General features: G+C 38.8%; 1 protein-coding gene across 1 annotated transcript in view; it reads left to right on the top strand.

The window, feature by feature from the left end:
• Positions 1-16,273, top strand: part of TBC1D23 (TBC1 domain family member 23) — a 70,916-nt gene that overhangs the window by 24,319 nt on the left and 30,324 nt on the right. The window contains exons 3-5 of the mRNA XM_083122565.1: positions 1,924-2,128; positions 5,100-5,223; positions 9,541-9,665. Of these exons, the coding sequence (XP_082978691.1) occupies positions 1,924-2,128; positions 5,100-5,223; positions 9,541-9,665 (454 nt within the window). The remainder of the gene's footprint in view (positions 1-1,923; positions 2,129-5,099; positions 5,224-9,540; positions 9,666-16,273) is intronic.

Raw genomic sequence — 16,273 nt, 5'->3', positions numbered from 1 at the left:
ATTACGGCAAAACCACCAACATTATCGAAAACTTAAACAGAATCTTTTTTGTAGCCCATCTAATGAGGATTAAGACTATAAAAAAGATTACCTGCCTACGACCATTGGTTACGGAGATATAGGTCAATAACTGAGAGTCTGCAAAATTGATGTTTGGGGGGGGGGTGCTGGGGGAAGCACCGTGAGGAGGGGCGGGGATTTTGCTCTATTTGTAGTGTTCTAACAACTGACCAAAATTCAGCTTTTACGGAATTATTCCCGACATTGGCCCCTTTTTTTGTCCTTCATTGACTGGGCTAGTTAGCTTTATACAACATGGTAGAAGCTTAAACTTAGTTCATTTCCGGATCGTAGATTAAATTTGATCTCCAGTTAGTGATGTGTATACAGCCAGCCCATGGAAATGGAAGGATTGGAAGTTGTGAAATGTGTGAATAGTGGAGACCGGAAGGAAGGTTATGGAAATGCATGTATTGAGTTGAAATTGTTGCTTCATGGTAGAAGATTAGGTCACCAGGTCATTCTGCCTTCCGGTAGCAGAACTGAAATGTTACGTGTTTAAAGTCCAATTTATGCACAGACATTAATCGGCACACTTTTATTGGATAAACCTCTTAGAATACCACATGATATTTCTGCCGATCAGTTAACAGCCGTAACAATTCAGCTATGTAGAGTCCCTAGGTATGTGATGCATAGTTTGCTATTTCGTGAACTACGCTGTCACAAACTTCCTCACTCTACAAACACACTAGGAAAGGTTGGTACAAAAGGTACAACAACTAGGACTCGAACTTGTCTCTCTAGATTCCTTTGCCCACCCTCTACCACTGAACTACAACTTCAACTGAATGCATGCATTTCCATCATCTTCCTTCACATCCCTCTCCATCATCTGCATTTTCACAGCATCCATTTCCTGTCTGCACCTGCTTTTTGACATAGGCACAGATACAGGGAGGTCCCCCATCCCCAAGAAAAGTAACTTTACATATTTCTGGGGAAAAAAGCTAAAACCTTAATAAATGCGAGTTTAATTTGCAAATAAATGAAATGTAGGTAAAGAAACAAAATCCAACATTGCAAATTTTAGGGATATGGCAAGATTTCATTTCTTTACTTTCTGCCTGTTTTCACCACTTTCTTTTGGATGCGTTATTTGTTTTCCATCATTTTTCATATTATTGGTTTTACTTGCGGTTGGGTTACTGGATGTATTCCTCACTATGTTTTACAACACATAATATGGTTGGTGGTTTGTCGTTTTCTTTCGAATGTGTGTGTTGCTTGCAACACTGGCATATACTATTTCATGCCAGAAAGAAATGTCACAGATGCAACCATACAGGCAGCAAAGTGGGCTTTTTTTTAACATTTGTAGCATCAAAAGATGCACCAATGATAAAAATTGTACTGTTTGATTTGATATCCTCGATACATTTTTGTGGTTCACATATGCCATTTTAATGGCACCCTAAACCATCATTTCTCATTGTGTACAGGGAAATATTTATAATTTTATGATTGTTCTCACAACTTCAAAATGTTGTTATTGTAGTCTTTAACCTTCCTAATGTTATGGTATTTTGTCAATGTTAATTACCAATGGTGCCAAGGTGGATTCCATGTTTAACTATAATAATACTCATTGTGCATGGTGTTCCATTGAATTTATATTGTTATTGATTTTATGATAAAAGTGAAAACTATCTGTGATGGTCGCAAGATTATCTTGAAAGTGCCCATTTATTTTTATGAAGATCGGGGAAAGTCCACATTATATCTTGGAAAAAATATTCTAAAAGCAAATTCACTTTGAAACCTGGATAAATTAAGGGATATCTCTAGCCACCCTGTTACCTGTATGTACACTTTAATTCTTAGAAAATTGATGTTTATACTCTGTCCTTTTGTACATTGCAGATAATCTAGGAAATGAAGAAGAAGATAAAGTTTCTGTGATATCTGATCTTGAGTCAATTCTTACATATTATTGTAAATCTAATAGTTTGCAATACCAAAAGAACAATGGCTGGATAGAAATATTACTACCATTAATTGCACTTAAACTCCAAAAGGGAGAAACATATAATTTATTTGAAGGAATTATAAATCATTATATCCCAAGGTAAGTTCAACATTTGTGCTATATTATTTTCAATAACTATAGCATGGCTGTGAACTACAGGGTGGGTGAGAAGTAACTAGGAACTAAAAATTTGCTGTAGTTTTTGTAATATTTAAGTAATCTCAATGAAATTTTCTGTACATGTACATTATGAAATAGGATTACATACACTTTGTTGCCATTCGTCACCTGACACCCCATACCAGTACGTTAATCTGGTCGCTGCACCACATCAGTATCGTGTAGGGCCATCTTTCGCTGCAATGAGGTCCGCAACCCTTCGAGGAAGACTTTCCACCAATTTGCGATACGTGTTGACGGGAATCTTGCCTCATTCCTCATGCAAAGCGGCAAACAGCTCAGTGGTGTTTTTTGGGCGGCATGGCCTGGCTCTCAAGCGGCGCTCCAACTCGTCCCAAAGGTGTTCAATGGGATTGATATCTGGACTTCGGGCTGGCCAATCAAGGTTTTGCACACCCATGTCCTCGAACCACGTGTTGATAATGCCTGCTGTATGACATGGAGCATTGTCGTGCTGAAACAGGTATGGGCCAATACCGAATTGTTCCCACAATGTTGGTAGCGCAGAATTATCCAGAACTTTTTGGTATGCATCGGCATTCATGTTTCCCTGAACTAAAACAAGAGGACCAAGACCATCCCACGAAAAGCAGGACCACACCATAATGCCACCTCCGCCGAATTTCACTGTGGGTACGATACAATCCTATAAACAGCATTCACCGGGCATACGCCACACCCACACACATCCATCGGACCGCCACATCTGGTAGCATGATTCATCACACTATAGGCTGGATTTCCATTGTTCGAGAGTCCAATGGCGGCGTTTCTTGCACCACTGTAACCGACGGGTCGCATTGCAGGCTGTGATATGTGGCTTGTGAACTGCTGCACGACCATGAAAACCAAGTGCGATGATCTCCCGGCGTACAGTACGATCACTTGCAGCACTACTGGAAGCCGATCGAAATTCCTGTGCCACCATCTGTAACGACACCTTCCGGTTTGACTTCACCACACGTTTCAAGCATCGACAGTCACAATCTGTTAATATTTTCAGTTTACTGGGTCTGGGTCGGCATGTCATGACCCCCTCTCGCTTCCACTTCACGATAACATTACTCACTGTCACCCGGCGTATCTGAAATTTGTTGGAAATCTCATGGGTCGAATGCCCAAACCTGTGGGCTCCAATGATCATCCCTCTTTCTGCCTCACTCAGTTCACATCGTCTGTCCATATTGACTGCTGTAGCTGGTATGAGTGTATTCTCAACCGGCAACACCTTTTATAAGTTGTATGACGTGTACAGTGGATCCCGAGCACTTTTTGAGGGGTGTCCGGTGACGAATGGCAACATAGTGTATGTGCCAGCTCAGAATTCAATGCAGGCACTGGTGGCATCCACCAACTTCCTCCACTGAACGGGCATGGAATCCACAGTCTTCTGTAGCAATTTTTGGAAACATCCCGAATCCATGCCTCCAATTGTTCCACTGTGCAAGGTTTTGTCTCGTACACATCCTCCTTTTCCCAGCCCTACAGGTAAACAAAGTCACAGGGCGTGAGGTCTGGACTGCTGGCAGACTATTTGTGTGGTCCTCATCATCCCAGAAAATTGTGGTTCAACCAGACCCGTACAGTAAGTGCATGAAAACAAGCTCACCAATGTTTCCCCAGCGAGGTACGATGATCCAAACATGCCCTTGCAACATTGTCAGGTAGAGTTCGCCATTCATGGTACCATGCAGAAAATATGGACCTACAACCCAAACATCATCATTTTGTGAAATTCGTATGCACATATATCGGGTGGTTATAATTAAAGTGACGGTGTTCAGAGTGGTACAGCACGGGCTGTAATGAGAGTAGCAGTCTGAAACTTCGTAGATATGCTAATGAAGCAATGCGCTCGCGAATTATGCAAAAAAAAAAAAATAGTTCCAATTCTCGCCACCAGGGTAAAAAATGGCGCTGTAAGCAGTCAAAACTTGATATAGTTACAGGAAAAACACTACAAATCGCAGAAAACAATATTCTTTGTAATAAAATATCGCTACAATTTCACTATTTGAATTACATGAACATTACTAAAGGAAAAAGCAACAAGCGTCACCAACCACAACCAGGGAGCTCACACAATGGTTAGGCAATGTCACAGACTTTGACGTCAGAGTTACGGAAAATTCCACGTTTTGACTGCTTACAGCGCCATTTTTTACCCTGGTGGCGAGAATTGGAACTATTTTTTTTTTTTTTTCATAATTCGCGAGCGCATTGTTTCATTAGCATATCTTTGAAGTTTCAGACTGCTACTCTCATTACAGCCCGTGCTGTACCACTCTGAACACCGTCACTTTAATTATAAACACCTGGTATAATCCGATTCCATAATGTATATGTAGAGAAAAATTCATTGAGATTGATTGCTTAAATGTTACAAAAACTACAGCAAATTTTCAATGCCTAGTTACTTCTCACCCACCCAATACAGCAGAATGAAACTTGCATGTAAAACAGTGTTAGTTTTTCTTTCATCCTACACTTATAGGCTTTGGACTAGTTTTTATTTCATCCTACACTTATAGGCTATACCTTGATATACATGTAATTCATCTTTGTGACCACAAAGAGCATTATGAAACACCTTGTTTGCACGTGTAATATTAATATGTACAGCACAAACTTTGAAACAAAATACAGTATTTCTGTTTCATTAATGTTTGTATCAACAGAAAATGAAGAATTCATATAAGAAAGGAACATGTTCATTTCTTGGTAAATAGAAAGAATATTGAAAAAATAGCACGTTAAAGAATTTTAGCCATTGACAAAATTATTAATATCAATTATGCAAATAGCCTTTTAGAACAAATAGGACGTTTCTGAAATGGAAAACGTCATGTTTCAAGTTTTATGAAAATATTTTATGTGCTTGTCATTTCAGAGAGTGCCATAAAAATGGCAGCCCTTTCCATCTTTTCCGTCTTCTTCTATTATATCATGATCCTGAACTCTGCTCATTTCTTGATACAAAAAGGATTGGACCAGATTTATATTGTCTGAACTGGGTAAGTCATTTATTTAATCTGGATAATAATTTTTTGCCATATTCTTTGCAGAGGATTGTATATTGTTTTATTTTGTTATTCTACATTACTTTTGAAGATTCTTATGTGTGCTATGTTTATTATCTTTAGGTTAATACCAACAATCTGGTTGAGTGACAATTAGCTAAATAGATGATGAAACAGACTCAAGCATTGCCTATGTTCTGACCAATTACTTGGTCACAGAATTTCACCCCTAACTAGATGTTATTTTCGGAGAGAACAATGGGGTGGGGGTTCAAGTTGAATTTTTATGTGAAATTTCAGTGATTGAATGATAAATTCTGAGGGGGTTGGTTGTAAGTTAATGGGGGGGGGGGGTTGTTATACCTGTCACATAGTATCATATCGTTAGAGTGAGATTGTAAGTCAAATCAGAGAAATTAAATTAATACACTTTTAGTTCTCAATAACATTCGGGTTAGAGTTCCTACCAGGTTCAACCAGGTTCATGTATGCATCATTGGTTTGTTCTATTCCACCTAATCACCATTCATCTTCATTATTGCAATTAACATAAAAGAGGTTAAAAAGGCAATGTCAGTAACCAAATACAGTAATATGAGGACTGGGACATAAGTCATGCCAACTATATTTTTTCTCAAAGTTGAAAGTTAGTACTGCAATATGATCATATATAGTTATCAGTGTGGTGAACAGTTGTTGTACAGAGGGCAGTTTTAATTCTTTGAGTCAACTGCTGTTCCATGGTGTGAACAGTATTCGTGTATCAAAATAGCTGTTCTTTGGGAGATAAATTCCAGAGAATGTCACAGGGAGCTGGTGGAAATTGTGTGGAATAGTGTCCTACCATAGAATTTGCATCTTTTGTTCTTGTAATGCTAATGTATACTTTCACATGTGGCACAGTGCTACCTTTGAGGATGATTTGCTTGCTTCCCTATCCTACACCTGGTACATGATGTGCATTGTTCATACATCCACATTGCAATACACTGCCCCCTTCCATTTGTCATCATCATCATCATCATCATTCTCCTTTGCTGTTTCCTGCCTCTGGCTTGGTCGGCATAGAAGTCAAGCCTCTGCATTTGTCTCTGGTCTTCTGCCACTCCTCTGTTTCCACAGTTTTCCAATCTTGTCCTCTTCTAACATTCCCCACTATCTGCTCTTTCCACGGACAGCTTGGTCTCCCCATTGGCCTTATTCCCACTCCTTGTGCATTGTAAGCTCTTACTGGTAGTCTTTCTGCATCCATCCTCTTCATGTGTCTGAACCATCTTATCTGTGCCTGATCTATTCTGTCTTCAGGACAGCTTCACCAGCCCCATGGATATGTCTTCAGGACAGCTTCACCAGCCCCATGGATATTATCATTCCTTATTCTATCCGTTCTAGTCTTCCCCTATATACTCCTTAAAAATTTCATCTTCACTGTCTCTGCTCTGTGCGTAATTATTGGCACATAGTATGTGTTATATATTACCTTCTTGCATTTCCTAGATACATCCCTGTTCCATATTAATCTTTGAACCCATTGATAGAGTCCACCACCCGTTTGTCCTCTTCTGTTTACCTCATCAATTCTTCCACTTCTCTCAATTATGCTTCCTAGATATTTGAAGCTCTCCACTACCATCAACTCTTCCATGTCCATCTTTATTCTTGGTTCATTTCTGACTCTCTTTCTTGTTGTTATTAGCACCTCACTCTTTTCTGAAGTGAATTACATTCCTGCTCTTCTGATTTCATCATTCCAACTATCAAGCTGTCTCTACTTCTTCTTCCCTGTTTCCCCATATTACTAAGTCATCAGCGAACCACAGGGCCTTCATCTCTTCCTCTCCTATCTTCTTCCCCGCCTCTTCATTAATTGCATCCATTGTAATTATGAAGAGCAGTGGGAAAAGAGCACTTCCCACTGGTGTCTTTGCACAGCTCTGGTTGGCCTTGTATGTGCTCTGCACTCTACACACTATCTCTCCTCAACTCGTTTCTATCTTAGAGCCTTCCAAATCTTTGTTCTGTCCATGCTATTGTATGCCTTTTCTATATCTAGGAATGTAATAATCAAATCATTTTCATACTCGTAGTGCCTTTTCTGTAATTGCCGTATGGTGAATATCAGTTCTACTCTTATTCTACTCTAATATTTTCTCATACACCTTTGCTGAGTTGCACATTAGTGTCCTCTGTAGTTTTTATATTCCTTTTTGTTCCCCTTCTCGAATATGGGAACTATCAGTCCCTTTGTCCAATCTCTTGCCACACTGTTTTCATCACTCTGTACAACCACTGCACACCAATTACTCCTACTCCTAATATCATTTCCACTGGCACTTCATCTATTTCAGGTGCTCTATCTCTCTTCATTCTCTTCGGTGCTTCCTCCACTTTTTTCCATGTGAGATTCATTTTTCCTTTTTTTCCCCTTCATTTCATGTTCATTTCCTTTTTTCACTTTCAGCAATTTCTCGAAATGATTTCTCCACATTCAACTTATTTCTTCATCCTCTTCTACAACGTTTCCCCTTTCATCCCTTAATTTACAGCTGTCTCATCTTTTTCTTCTCCTTTCGCCCCCTTCCATTTGTATATTTCAAATATTTGTGCATGTCGCACATAGCGAAAAAAAAAATATTTGCCATGACTTGGTGTGCAAACCTTGTATGATTCTTTTTCAAGATAATGATCCAGTAAACAACATTTCTTACAACAAAATGCATGGAATGTAATAAATTTAAAATATATTTATTTACATTTATGAAACAATAAGAAAATAATTCAACAATGTAGTGCAATATTATGCACTACAAAATCATGCCCTGTTGATGCCGAGCTGGACTTTACGACGCAATTTCTTTCTTTTCCTACATTTGACACTTCCATTCATCAGTTTTTTTTTTGTTTTGTTACCTTTTAATTTACATATTGAGTAACGTTTTGCAATTAAATGTTCATTTTTCTGGAGTTTGGCAAGTTGACTTTCCTGTTTTTTCCCCCTGACCCTTCAAATGAAAACCTTACAAGTGCTCTAAAAATTCCAAACCATGCTTGATTGTCCTGCAACTTGGCAACAGTGATACTCATGGTTTGAAGAGTGGCTGACAGGTTGATTCACCATGTCTGAACGTGACAGGCTTAGGCGGTAGTAGTGTAAAAATGGTAGCTACTCGTGCAACATGAACCAAGGCAAAACAGCATTCCATTACATGCTTTTTGAGTAGTGAAGGGATGAAACCCATTGAAATTCACCAAAGAATGAAGGTGAAATATGGTGCTGCATATCTGTCACTGCAACGAGTGTACCAATGTACCAATCGACTCGGAAGTTTCTAAACTCGTTACTTATGTGACAGACTCTCCTCGAATGGGTCAGGAACATGAAGTAGTGATGCCAGAGGCCATTGCAGCAGTTGAAGGTATGATGAAGGCAAATTAATGCATAGTTGCAGATGAAATCGCTGCTTGTATGAGTATGAGTCATGGATCAGCATGCCGTATTGTTCATGATGTTCTGCAGTTCCATAAAGTTGCTTCATGGGTACCTTGGCAGTTGACTGCAGAATTGAAAGCTCGAGGAAAACCTGCGAGGAAGTTATGTGGTTCTTTGCAGCTAAAGGTAATGACCTCCTAGGAAGAATTGAAACCTGGGTCAACTATCACCGACCGGAAACCAAAAAAGCAAGCCAGGAATGGCACCATATCTCCTTGCCAAAATGAAAAATTTCTGCACACAACTATTGACAGGAAAGATTATGCTGAGTCTCATTTGGGATGAACGAGGGGTCATTTTGGAACAATACATACTCAGAGTGGAAACAGTGACCAGTGCAACACATGCAGATCTTGCATCATGCAAACTGGTCCAAATGCTGTGAACTTCGGAATACAGGTATTTTGTTGCAACATGGCAATGCCTCAATCCATACTGTGCGTTTGACTGTTGCAACCATCAAAGATCACTTTTGAGTGTCTTCCACAACTACTGTGCCTGCCCTCGCCCCCAGTGATTTTCATGTCTTTGGACCAGAGATACTGGGAGGCAAATCTTTCAAGTCCGATAAAGAGGTGAAGCAGCTGGTGCACATGTGGCTACGCCCACAGCCAAAGTAGATTGTTTTTTTGTTTTTTTCTGAAGGTATCCTGTACTTGCAAGCACTGTAATACTTGTTTACAGACTACAGAGATTGCATTGAAAAATTTTAGAGAAGATAAAGATTTTTTTAGAGAAGATAAAAAATATTTTAAGGTTGTTTTTTTTTACTCTCCCTTGTACATCTTGCTGTGTCCTTATATGAACTTTTTTTTTTCCAGTTCCAGTCTCTGTTTGCTGCAACATGCAATTTGCAAGTAATCTTTGCAATGTGGGATCTGTATTTCCAGCAAGCAGACCCTTTCTTCGTGTTCTTCTTGGGGTTAGTCATGATAGTCAATGCAAGGTAAGAATTTATTGTGTCTGCAACTACAAGATCAGTTTAATAAACTCTGATTTGAGCTTTAAAAAAAAGTAACTGTAAAAATGGAATAATTAGCATTCAGATCAGGTTTGTTGTTTTCTGTTCAGTTTCCCCATATTAACATGATATTAAGCATGTACACTTCTGTTCAGATAAAGTGGCACATAATTCAAACTTCAGTCTGATAAAGAGTGCCACTTCATGTGAACAGGAATGTATGAGCTGGACTGAAAGACTGTTTCTTTTAGAAATACAGTTTGCATAACCACCATTCCACAACAAGGAAATAGAAAAGGGGTACGTAATGTGTGGTTCTTGTTCCAAAATCCCAAGATTTTCACCCAATTTGTACCTTCCTCAAATTTTCCCACCATTTTCAGATGCTAAAAATGGCTCAACAAATGGGTTAAAAATAAAGGAAAAGGTGAAATATTTTAAAAAGTTAAAAAATAGGAACATTGGAGATTGGCAGCACACTAAACAATGCTGTGCTATAAATAGTCATAAACTTTTCTAGATTCATTAGGGTGGATCAAATGAAAACTGAACAGTGGATGTATTGGGTTATATTTATGTATGTGTGTGTCGACAACCTTGTGTAGAGGTAGAGTGGTAGATAAGGAACGAAACCCTTACTGCATAATGGACTCGCCCTCACACGTGATATGCATAGGCTGTCAGGCAGCAGTATCATCTGAGAAGGCGAGCAGGCAGGTAGTCAGTCTGCGGCGGCAGAATGTTTGCCAGCAAAGAAGAGCAACGTGGTGTTGTTCGTTTTTTAGTGGCAGAGGGAGTTGAGGTTCGGTTAGCGAAGTGCAGCAGCAAATAAAGGCAGTCTATGGAGAACATGCTCTGTCATTGACCCGTGTGCAGAACTGGCACAAGCATTTCCACGAGGGACGGGAATCTTTGAAGGATGATGAGCGACTTGGTAAAGCTCATGTCGTCATCACGGGCACTCTATTGGTACAAGTCGAACAGATAATCTGTGCAAACAGATGAGTCTCATGAGAATGAGAATCATGGACATCTACATGCATGTGGGAGTGTATTTCGGTTCCATACGTACCGTGATTACACACAGACTGCAGTACAGGAAAGAGAGTGCACAGTGAGTGCCATACCATCTCACAGATGATCAGAAGAGCCTCCGTATGGGATTGTCTATGCTGCATATTCTGAGATATCACGCAGAGAACAAATTCCTGGAACAGGTTGTGGCAGGTGATGAATCTTGGTGCCACCACTTCCAACCCGAAAGCCAACAGTGGAAGCATCCGAGCTCTCCACTGCTGAAGAAGTCCAAGATGGTGCAGAGTAGTGGCAAAGTGATACTGACATGTTTTTTTGATCATGAAGGACCCCTTCTCCTTGAGTTCCTGGACCATGGTCAAATGATCAACGCTGCTTGTTACTACAGTACTCTCCACTGTTTGCTTGCAGCAATCAAGGCCAAACGGCTTGGTTTGTTGTCCTCTGGAGTGGTTTTGCTGCATGACAATGTGCGGCCACATTTCAGCTGTTACAAGGAACACGTTGGCAACGTTTGGGTGGACAGTGTTGAACTACCCACATATCCCTGATCTATCGCCATGCGACTTTCATATCTTTGGTCCTTGAAAAGGCTATTGAACGGTCGGTGCTTCCACTCGGACAATGAAGTCATGGACAATGTTCGCAACTGGTTCCGATCTCAGCCAAATGAGTTCTACGAGCAAGGTATTCACCACTTGGTGAAACAGTGGAACAAGTGCTTGTGTAACATTACGTTTGAAATAAACCTTGTTGATTTCATTCAGTGGCTCCTGTTCCATTTTCATTTGATCCAACCTCGTATACAGTATGTAACATTCTTATTCGTACACACGGATTTTCAAAGAAATTTTCAAAGAAAATGCTTTAATATCTGAAAGGAAACACACTCTTTTGAAATTGTTTCTTTACAATTCAATAACTAATATCATTAGGAACATACAATCTTACCCAAATTCTGTATAACCAATGACAATAATAAATTAAATAAAACTGAAAGATAAACATGCCATTTTTTGTACAACTTTTCTATTCGTACACCTAATAATATAAAAGAAAAAAGTATAGTCAGAGCAAATTGACTGACAGTTCTACTACTTTGATGCGTATCCTTTGGCTTTAATTACTGCTTGACACCTGTTCTTCATAGAATTAACCAGTTTCCAATATGTTTCAGAGCTTATTTTATTTCACTTGGCTTGCACAACAGTTTTCAACTCTTGTTTGGACTTGACACCTGCTTTATGGACTCTCTTCTTCAACATTGCCCATAAATGCTCAATGGGATTTAAGTCTGGACTTTGAGCTGGTGTTTGTAGTAGTTTGGGCACATTCCATATTAGCCAATTCATGTTAACTCGCGTCTTATGTTTACTGTCATTGTCTTGTTGGAATCTGTAGATAGGCGGCATGTCCATTTTTTGGGCACTCTGCTTTACATTGTTCTTCAATATGTCCAAATAGACATATGCATCCATGATACCATCAATAAACTGGATGGTACCAACACCTTTGGACGACATACAGCCCCAAATAATTAATGACCCACCACCGTGTTTAACTGTTGTCATCATTGTCTTTATTTGATTTTATCCAGACCCTATTTATCCCATCTGACCCGTATATATTAACCTTCGACTCGTCTGACCATATGACACTATCCCAAAATTCCTGGTCCTTGTGGATGTGCTATTTCGCGAATTTAAGTCTATTCCTTGTCACGTGCCAGTTTCGATGACACAATGAAAGTTACAAGGAGGAATGGTTTCTCGGAATCGACGATAGATGGCAGCATGCCATATAAAGAAGAGCACAGCTCATTGTACAAACTTGGAGCGGAGAAGAGGGATTATATATATTATAGTAAATTGAGAAATATATAAAAGAAGAGTTCAAATATTATAAAAGAAATAAGTAGAATGTTGTATATAGTAAACTAAAAGAATTAAGAATATGGCCGCATATGAAATGTTTAGGAAAGTTATTAAGTAAGCGAACGAATTCAGAAATCTATCTCTTTATTTTCCTGATGAGGAGAACATCGTCAGTGTTTTGGTTGTTTGTCCCCGGTGGCGCTGTGTAAAATTAGACGCCCCGAAGCACTTTTCGGTTGCGCTCTTTATTAGTCACACTGGGCCATTGGCAGCGCTTGTTATTAGCGATCCTGGTTATTCCCCTTTGGTCGTCAAATAGGAGGTGGCGCTATTGTCAGTTTAGTCGACCCTACTCTTTCTACAAGTATAGCTTGTATTGTTTGACAAAGAAGCGGGGGGAAAGCGAGCACATAAATAAGATTACGCTTTAAAGGAATATAATAAATTAAACGAAGAAAACAAGAAGAAGCCTTTCGATTATCAAAGAAGAAGAAGCCTTTTGATAACAAAAGAAGAAGAAGCCGTTTCCATAATAAAAGAAGAAGCTTTTTCCATATTAAAAGAAGAAGAAGCCTTTTAGAAGAAGAAAAAGCTTTTTCCATATTAAAAGAAGAAGAAGCCTTTTAGAAGAAGAAGAAGCCTTTTAAAAGAAGAAGAAGCTGTTTCCATAATAAAAGAAGAAGAAGCCTTTTCGATTAAACATATATATATATATATATATATATATATATATATATATATATATATATATATATATATATATATATATATATTCTCTGTATTTTGTCAAGTTCTCAGAATATAGATCCGCATTTTACTATATCCTCTTGGCTATAAAACGCTTTCTTATTTGGAATTCTCAAACAAAGAACCTATCCCCCTGAGATTAAGATATCTGTAGCCGTGGTAAATAACATTTAAGTACGTACCCCCAAGGGGCGTAGCATTAGTGGCGACCAACGTTGCAGCTAGCAGAATTGTGACTAAGAAAGCAAAAAAGGAAGAAAGCCAAAATGGAGGAAGAAATTAAAATTGAAGGCGAGAACAGAGAAACTATAATGGAGGAAATGGAAGAAAGAAAGGAAATATTAAACTGCTGTGGAAAAGAGGGAAATAAGGAAGAAACTACCCTATGCAGCTCATGCAAGGAAATGAAACATTGGCTATGTGAGAAGATAAGAAGAGAAAAGTACATAGGAATAAGTGAAAGAGGAGATTACGTATGCAAAAATTGCAAGGAAGAAAGGATAAAAGAAAAAGAAGAGAAGAAAGGGGAAAAAGAAGAAGAGAAAATGAAGAAAAAACCAAAGAAGACAGAAGAGGTGAACATGATAGAAATGTTCCAGAAGTTATCGATGCAGATAGAAGAAAGTAACAGAAAGTCTGATGATAACAATAGAAAACTCGAAGAAAAGATAGATGGAAATAGTAGAGAATTAAAGGAGAATAGTAGAAAGATAGATGAAAATAGTAGAGAATTAAAAGAGAATAGTAGAAAGTTAGAAGAAAGTAATAAAAAGATGGAAGAAAGGCTCGAGGAAAACAGCAGGAAATTGGAAGCCTCGAGATCTGAAACCTATGAGATGTTCTTGAGATTGAATGAAACGTGTGAAGGAAATAGAAAGTCTCTGGAAAGCAAGATAGAAGAAACAACGTTGTTAATCGAGAGTACAAGTTTAGATATGAATAGAAGAGGAGGTTTCGAATCTCAGAGAGGAAAATAAACAAAGAAACGAAAATTTGGAGAGAAAGCTGGTTGAAAGTAAATCTCAAATAGAATTAGCTGTTTCAAGAATAAAAGAAAACGAAAGCAAGATAGAGGAAGCTAAGCTCCTGATAAAAGATAGAAGTTTGGAAGTGAATAATAGAATCGAAAGGGAAGTTATAAAACTCAGAGAAGAAAACTCGCATGGACTTCAAGAAGCTCAAGAAAAAACTCTAAGTATAGAAAAGGAGATTGTGGAAAATCTAGCCAAAATGAATGCAGCAGATAAGAGAGGAAAGGAAATTGATAGAAAAATAAACGGAACAGTGTCCAGGATGGATAAAACAGAGAAGAGAATGGAAGAAGTGGAAAGAAGATTAGGGAATATATCAGTAAAAGAAAGGAACGATAGATCCAGCTTTCGATGCAGCGAGGAAGATACTTATATCAAAAAAGAGATAAAAGAAGAAAGCTCTAGCGATGAGTCTACAACAGAAGAAGAAAGGAAAAAGATTATGGAAAAAGATCTCACCAAAGGAGAAAGAGAAAATGGAAGAGTAGTGAAGAAAGTAGCAACAATGAGAAATTTTTAGACACGCTAGAAGAAGAATACAAAGGCTGTGAAAGATATAAATCAAGGATACCTAGACCACAGGAATTACAGCGTATGCCTAAATTTAATGGAAATATATCAGAGAAATGCCCAAGGAAATTCCTGAAGGAGCTTACCACGAACATACGTTTAATGAGAATCCCATATCACATGACTCTTAGTCTCATTGACACGTGTTTCGAACAGTCAGCAGCTGGGTGGTACCAATTAAACCAACACAAATTCAAAGACTTTCGAGAATTCAGTAGAAAGTTTTTAGATTACTATTGTAGCAAGGACATCAAGGAAAGGCAATTGGAAGCCCTAAAAAGAAAACATATCGACTGGTCGAAAATTGAATGTCTGGAGGAACGTACGTGGGAAACCTTGAGAAGCTTTAAGAATTTGAAAGAAGGATGCAGTGAAGAGGAATTAGTGAAACAAGTAATCCAAACGCTACCAGTAAGAATCCAAAGAGCCATAGCAGCGGTGAAAATAAAGAAAGTGGATGATTTAATAGAATACCTAAGGACAGAAGATATGTTGAAGAAAACTCAAAACTCTTGGGATAGAGAGAGGAATGACATGGATGGTCGACCTTATTTAAAGAGGCATTATGATGACGAAGATAATAGCAACAGGCAAAAGTTCCGAAGACAAGAGCTCGAGGTTAGAAATCTGGATTTGAGAGGCCAGGACCAGGATAGAGGAAGAGGAACCAACTTGAGAAATAGGAACAATCACGTCAGGGAATCAAGAGTTTGTTGGAGATGGACGGTACCAGGGATATGATAGGACATATAGAGGTCGAAATAGGTTCCAAAGATATGGCACAAGGGGAAGTCCTAGATGGAGAGAGGAAAAAGAAGAAAGACAGCAGAATGGATAAGCATCCAATGATGAAACTGAGAGAAGAAATATATCTCAGGACGAAGAGAGAAACGAGGCAATGGAGCTAACAAGAAGCTATTGTAATGATGGAAGAAGGTTCCAAGAAAGATCGCACGGAGGGGAACATTTGGAGAACGCCCAAAGTAATCGAGCGTCAAACATGTAATGCTCTTGCAGCAATCCCCAGGTGTGTGAGCTAATGAAAAGGAACATGAAATGAGGGGAGAAACAATAGAGAAACCCAGCGATAGTCTAGAATTATGTTTAGTAGGAGAACCAGACTTTGGAAGACTAAAACCTGGAAGGACGTTTTATGTTAACGCTAAAATAATAGAACTGGAAGTTAAATGTTTGGTAGATTGTGGAAGTCATGAGTTACGAATGCTGGAAGAAAATAAGAGAGAAGTACCCGCAAGCTAGATTAGATACATGTGAGAAAGACAGGATTAGATTGGTCATGGCAGCCGGCAAGGATGAATACAAGATACAGGGATCG

The sequence above is a fragment of the Lepisma saccharinum genome, chromosome 5 (assembly GCF_977018435.1).
Source record: "Lepisma saccharinum chromosome 5, izLepSacc3.1, whole genome shotgun sequence".
Lineage (NCBI taxonomy): Eukaryota > Metazoa > Arthropoda > Insecta > Zygentoma > Lepismatidae > Lepisma > Lepisma saccharinum.
This window is presented reverse-complemented; position numbering and strand designations above follow the sequence as displayed.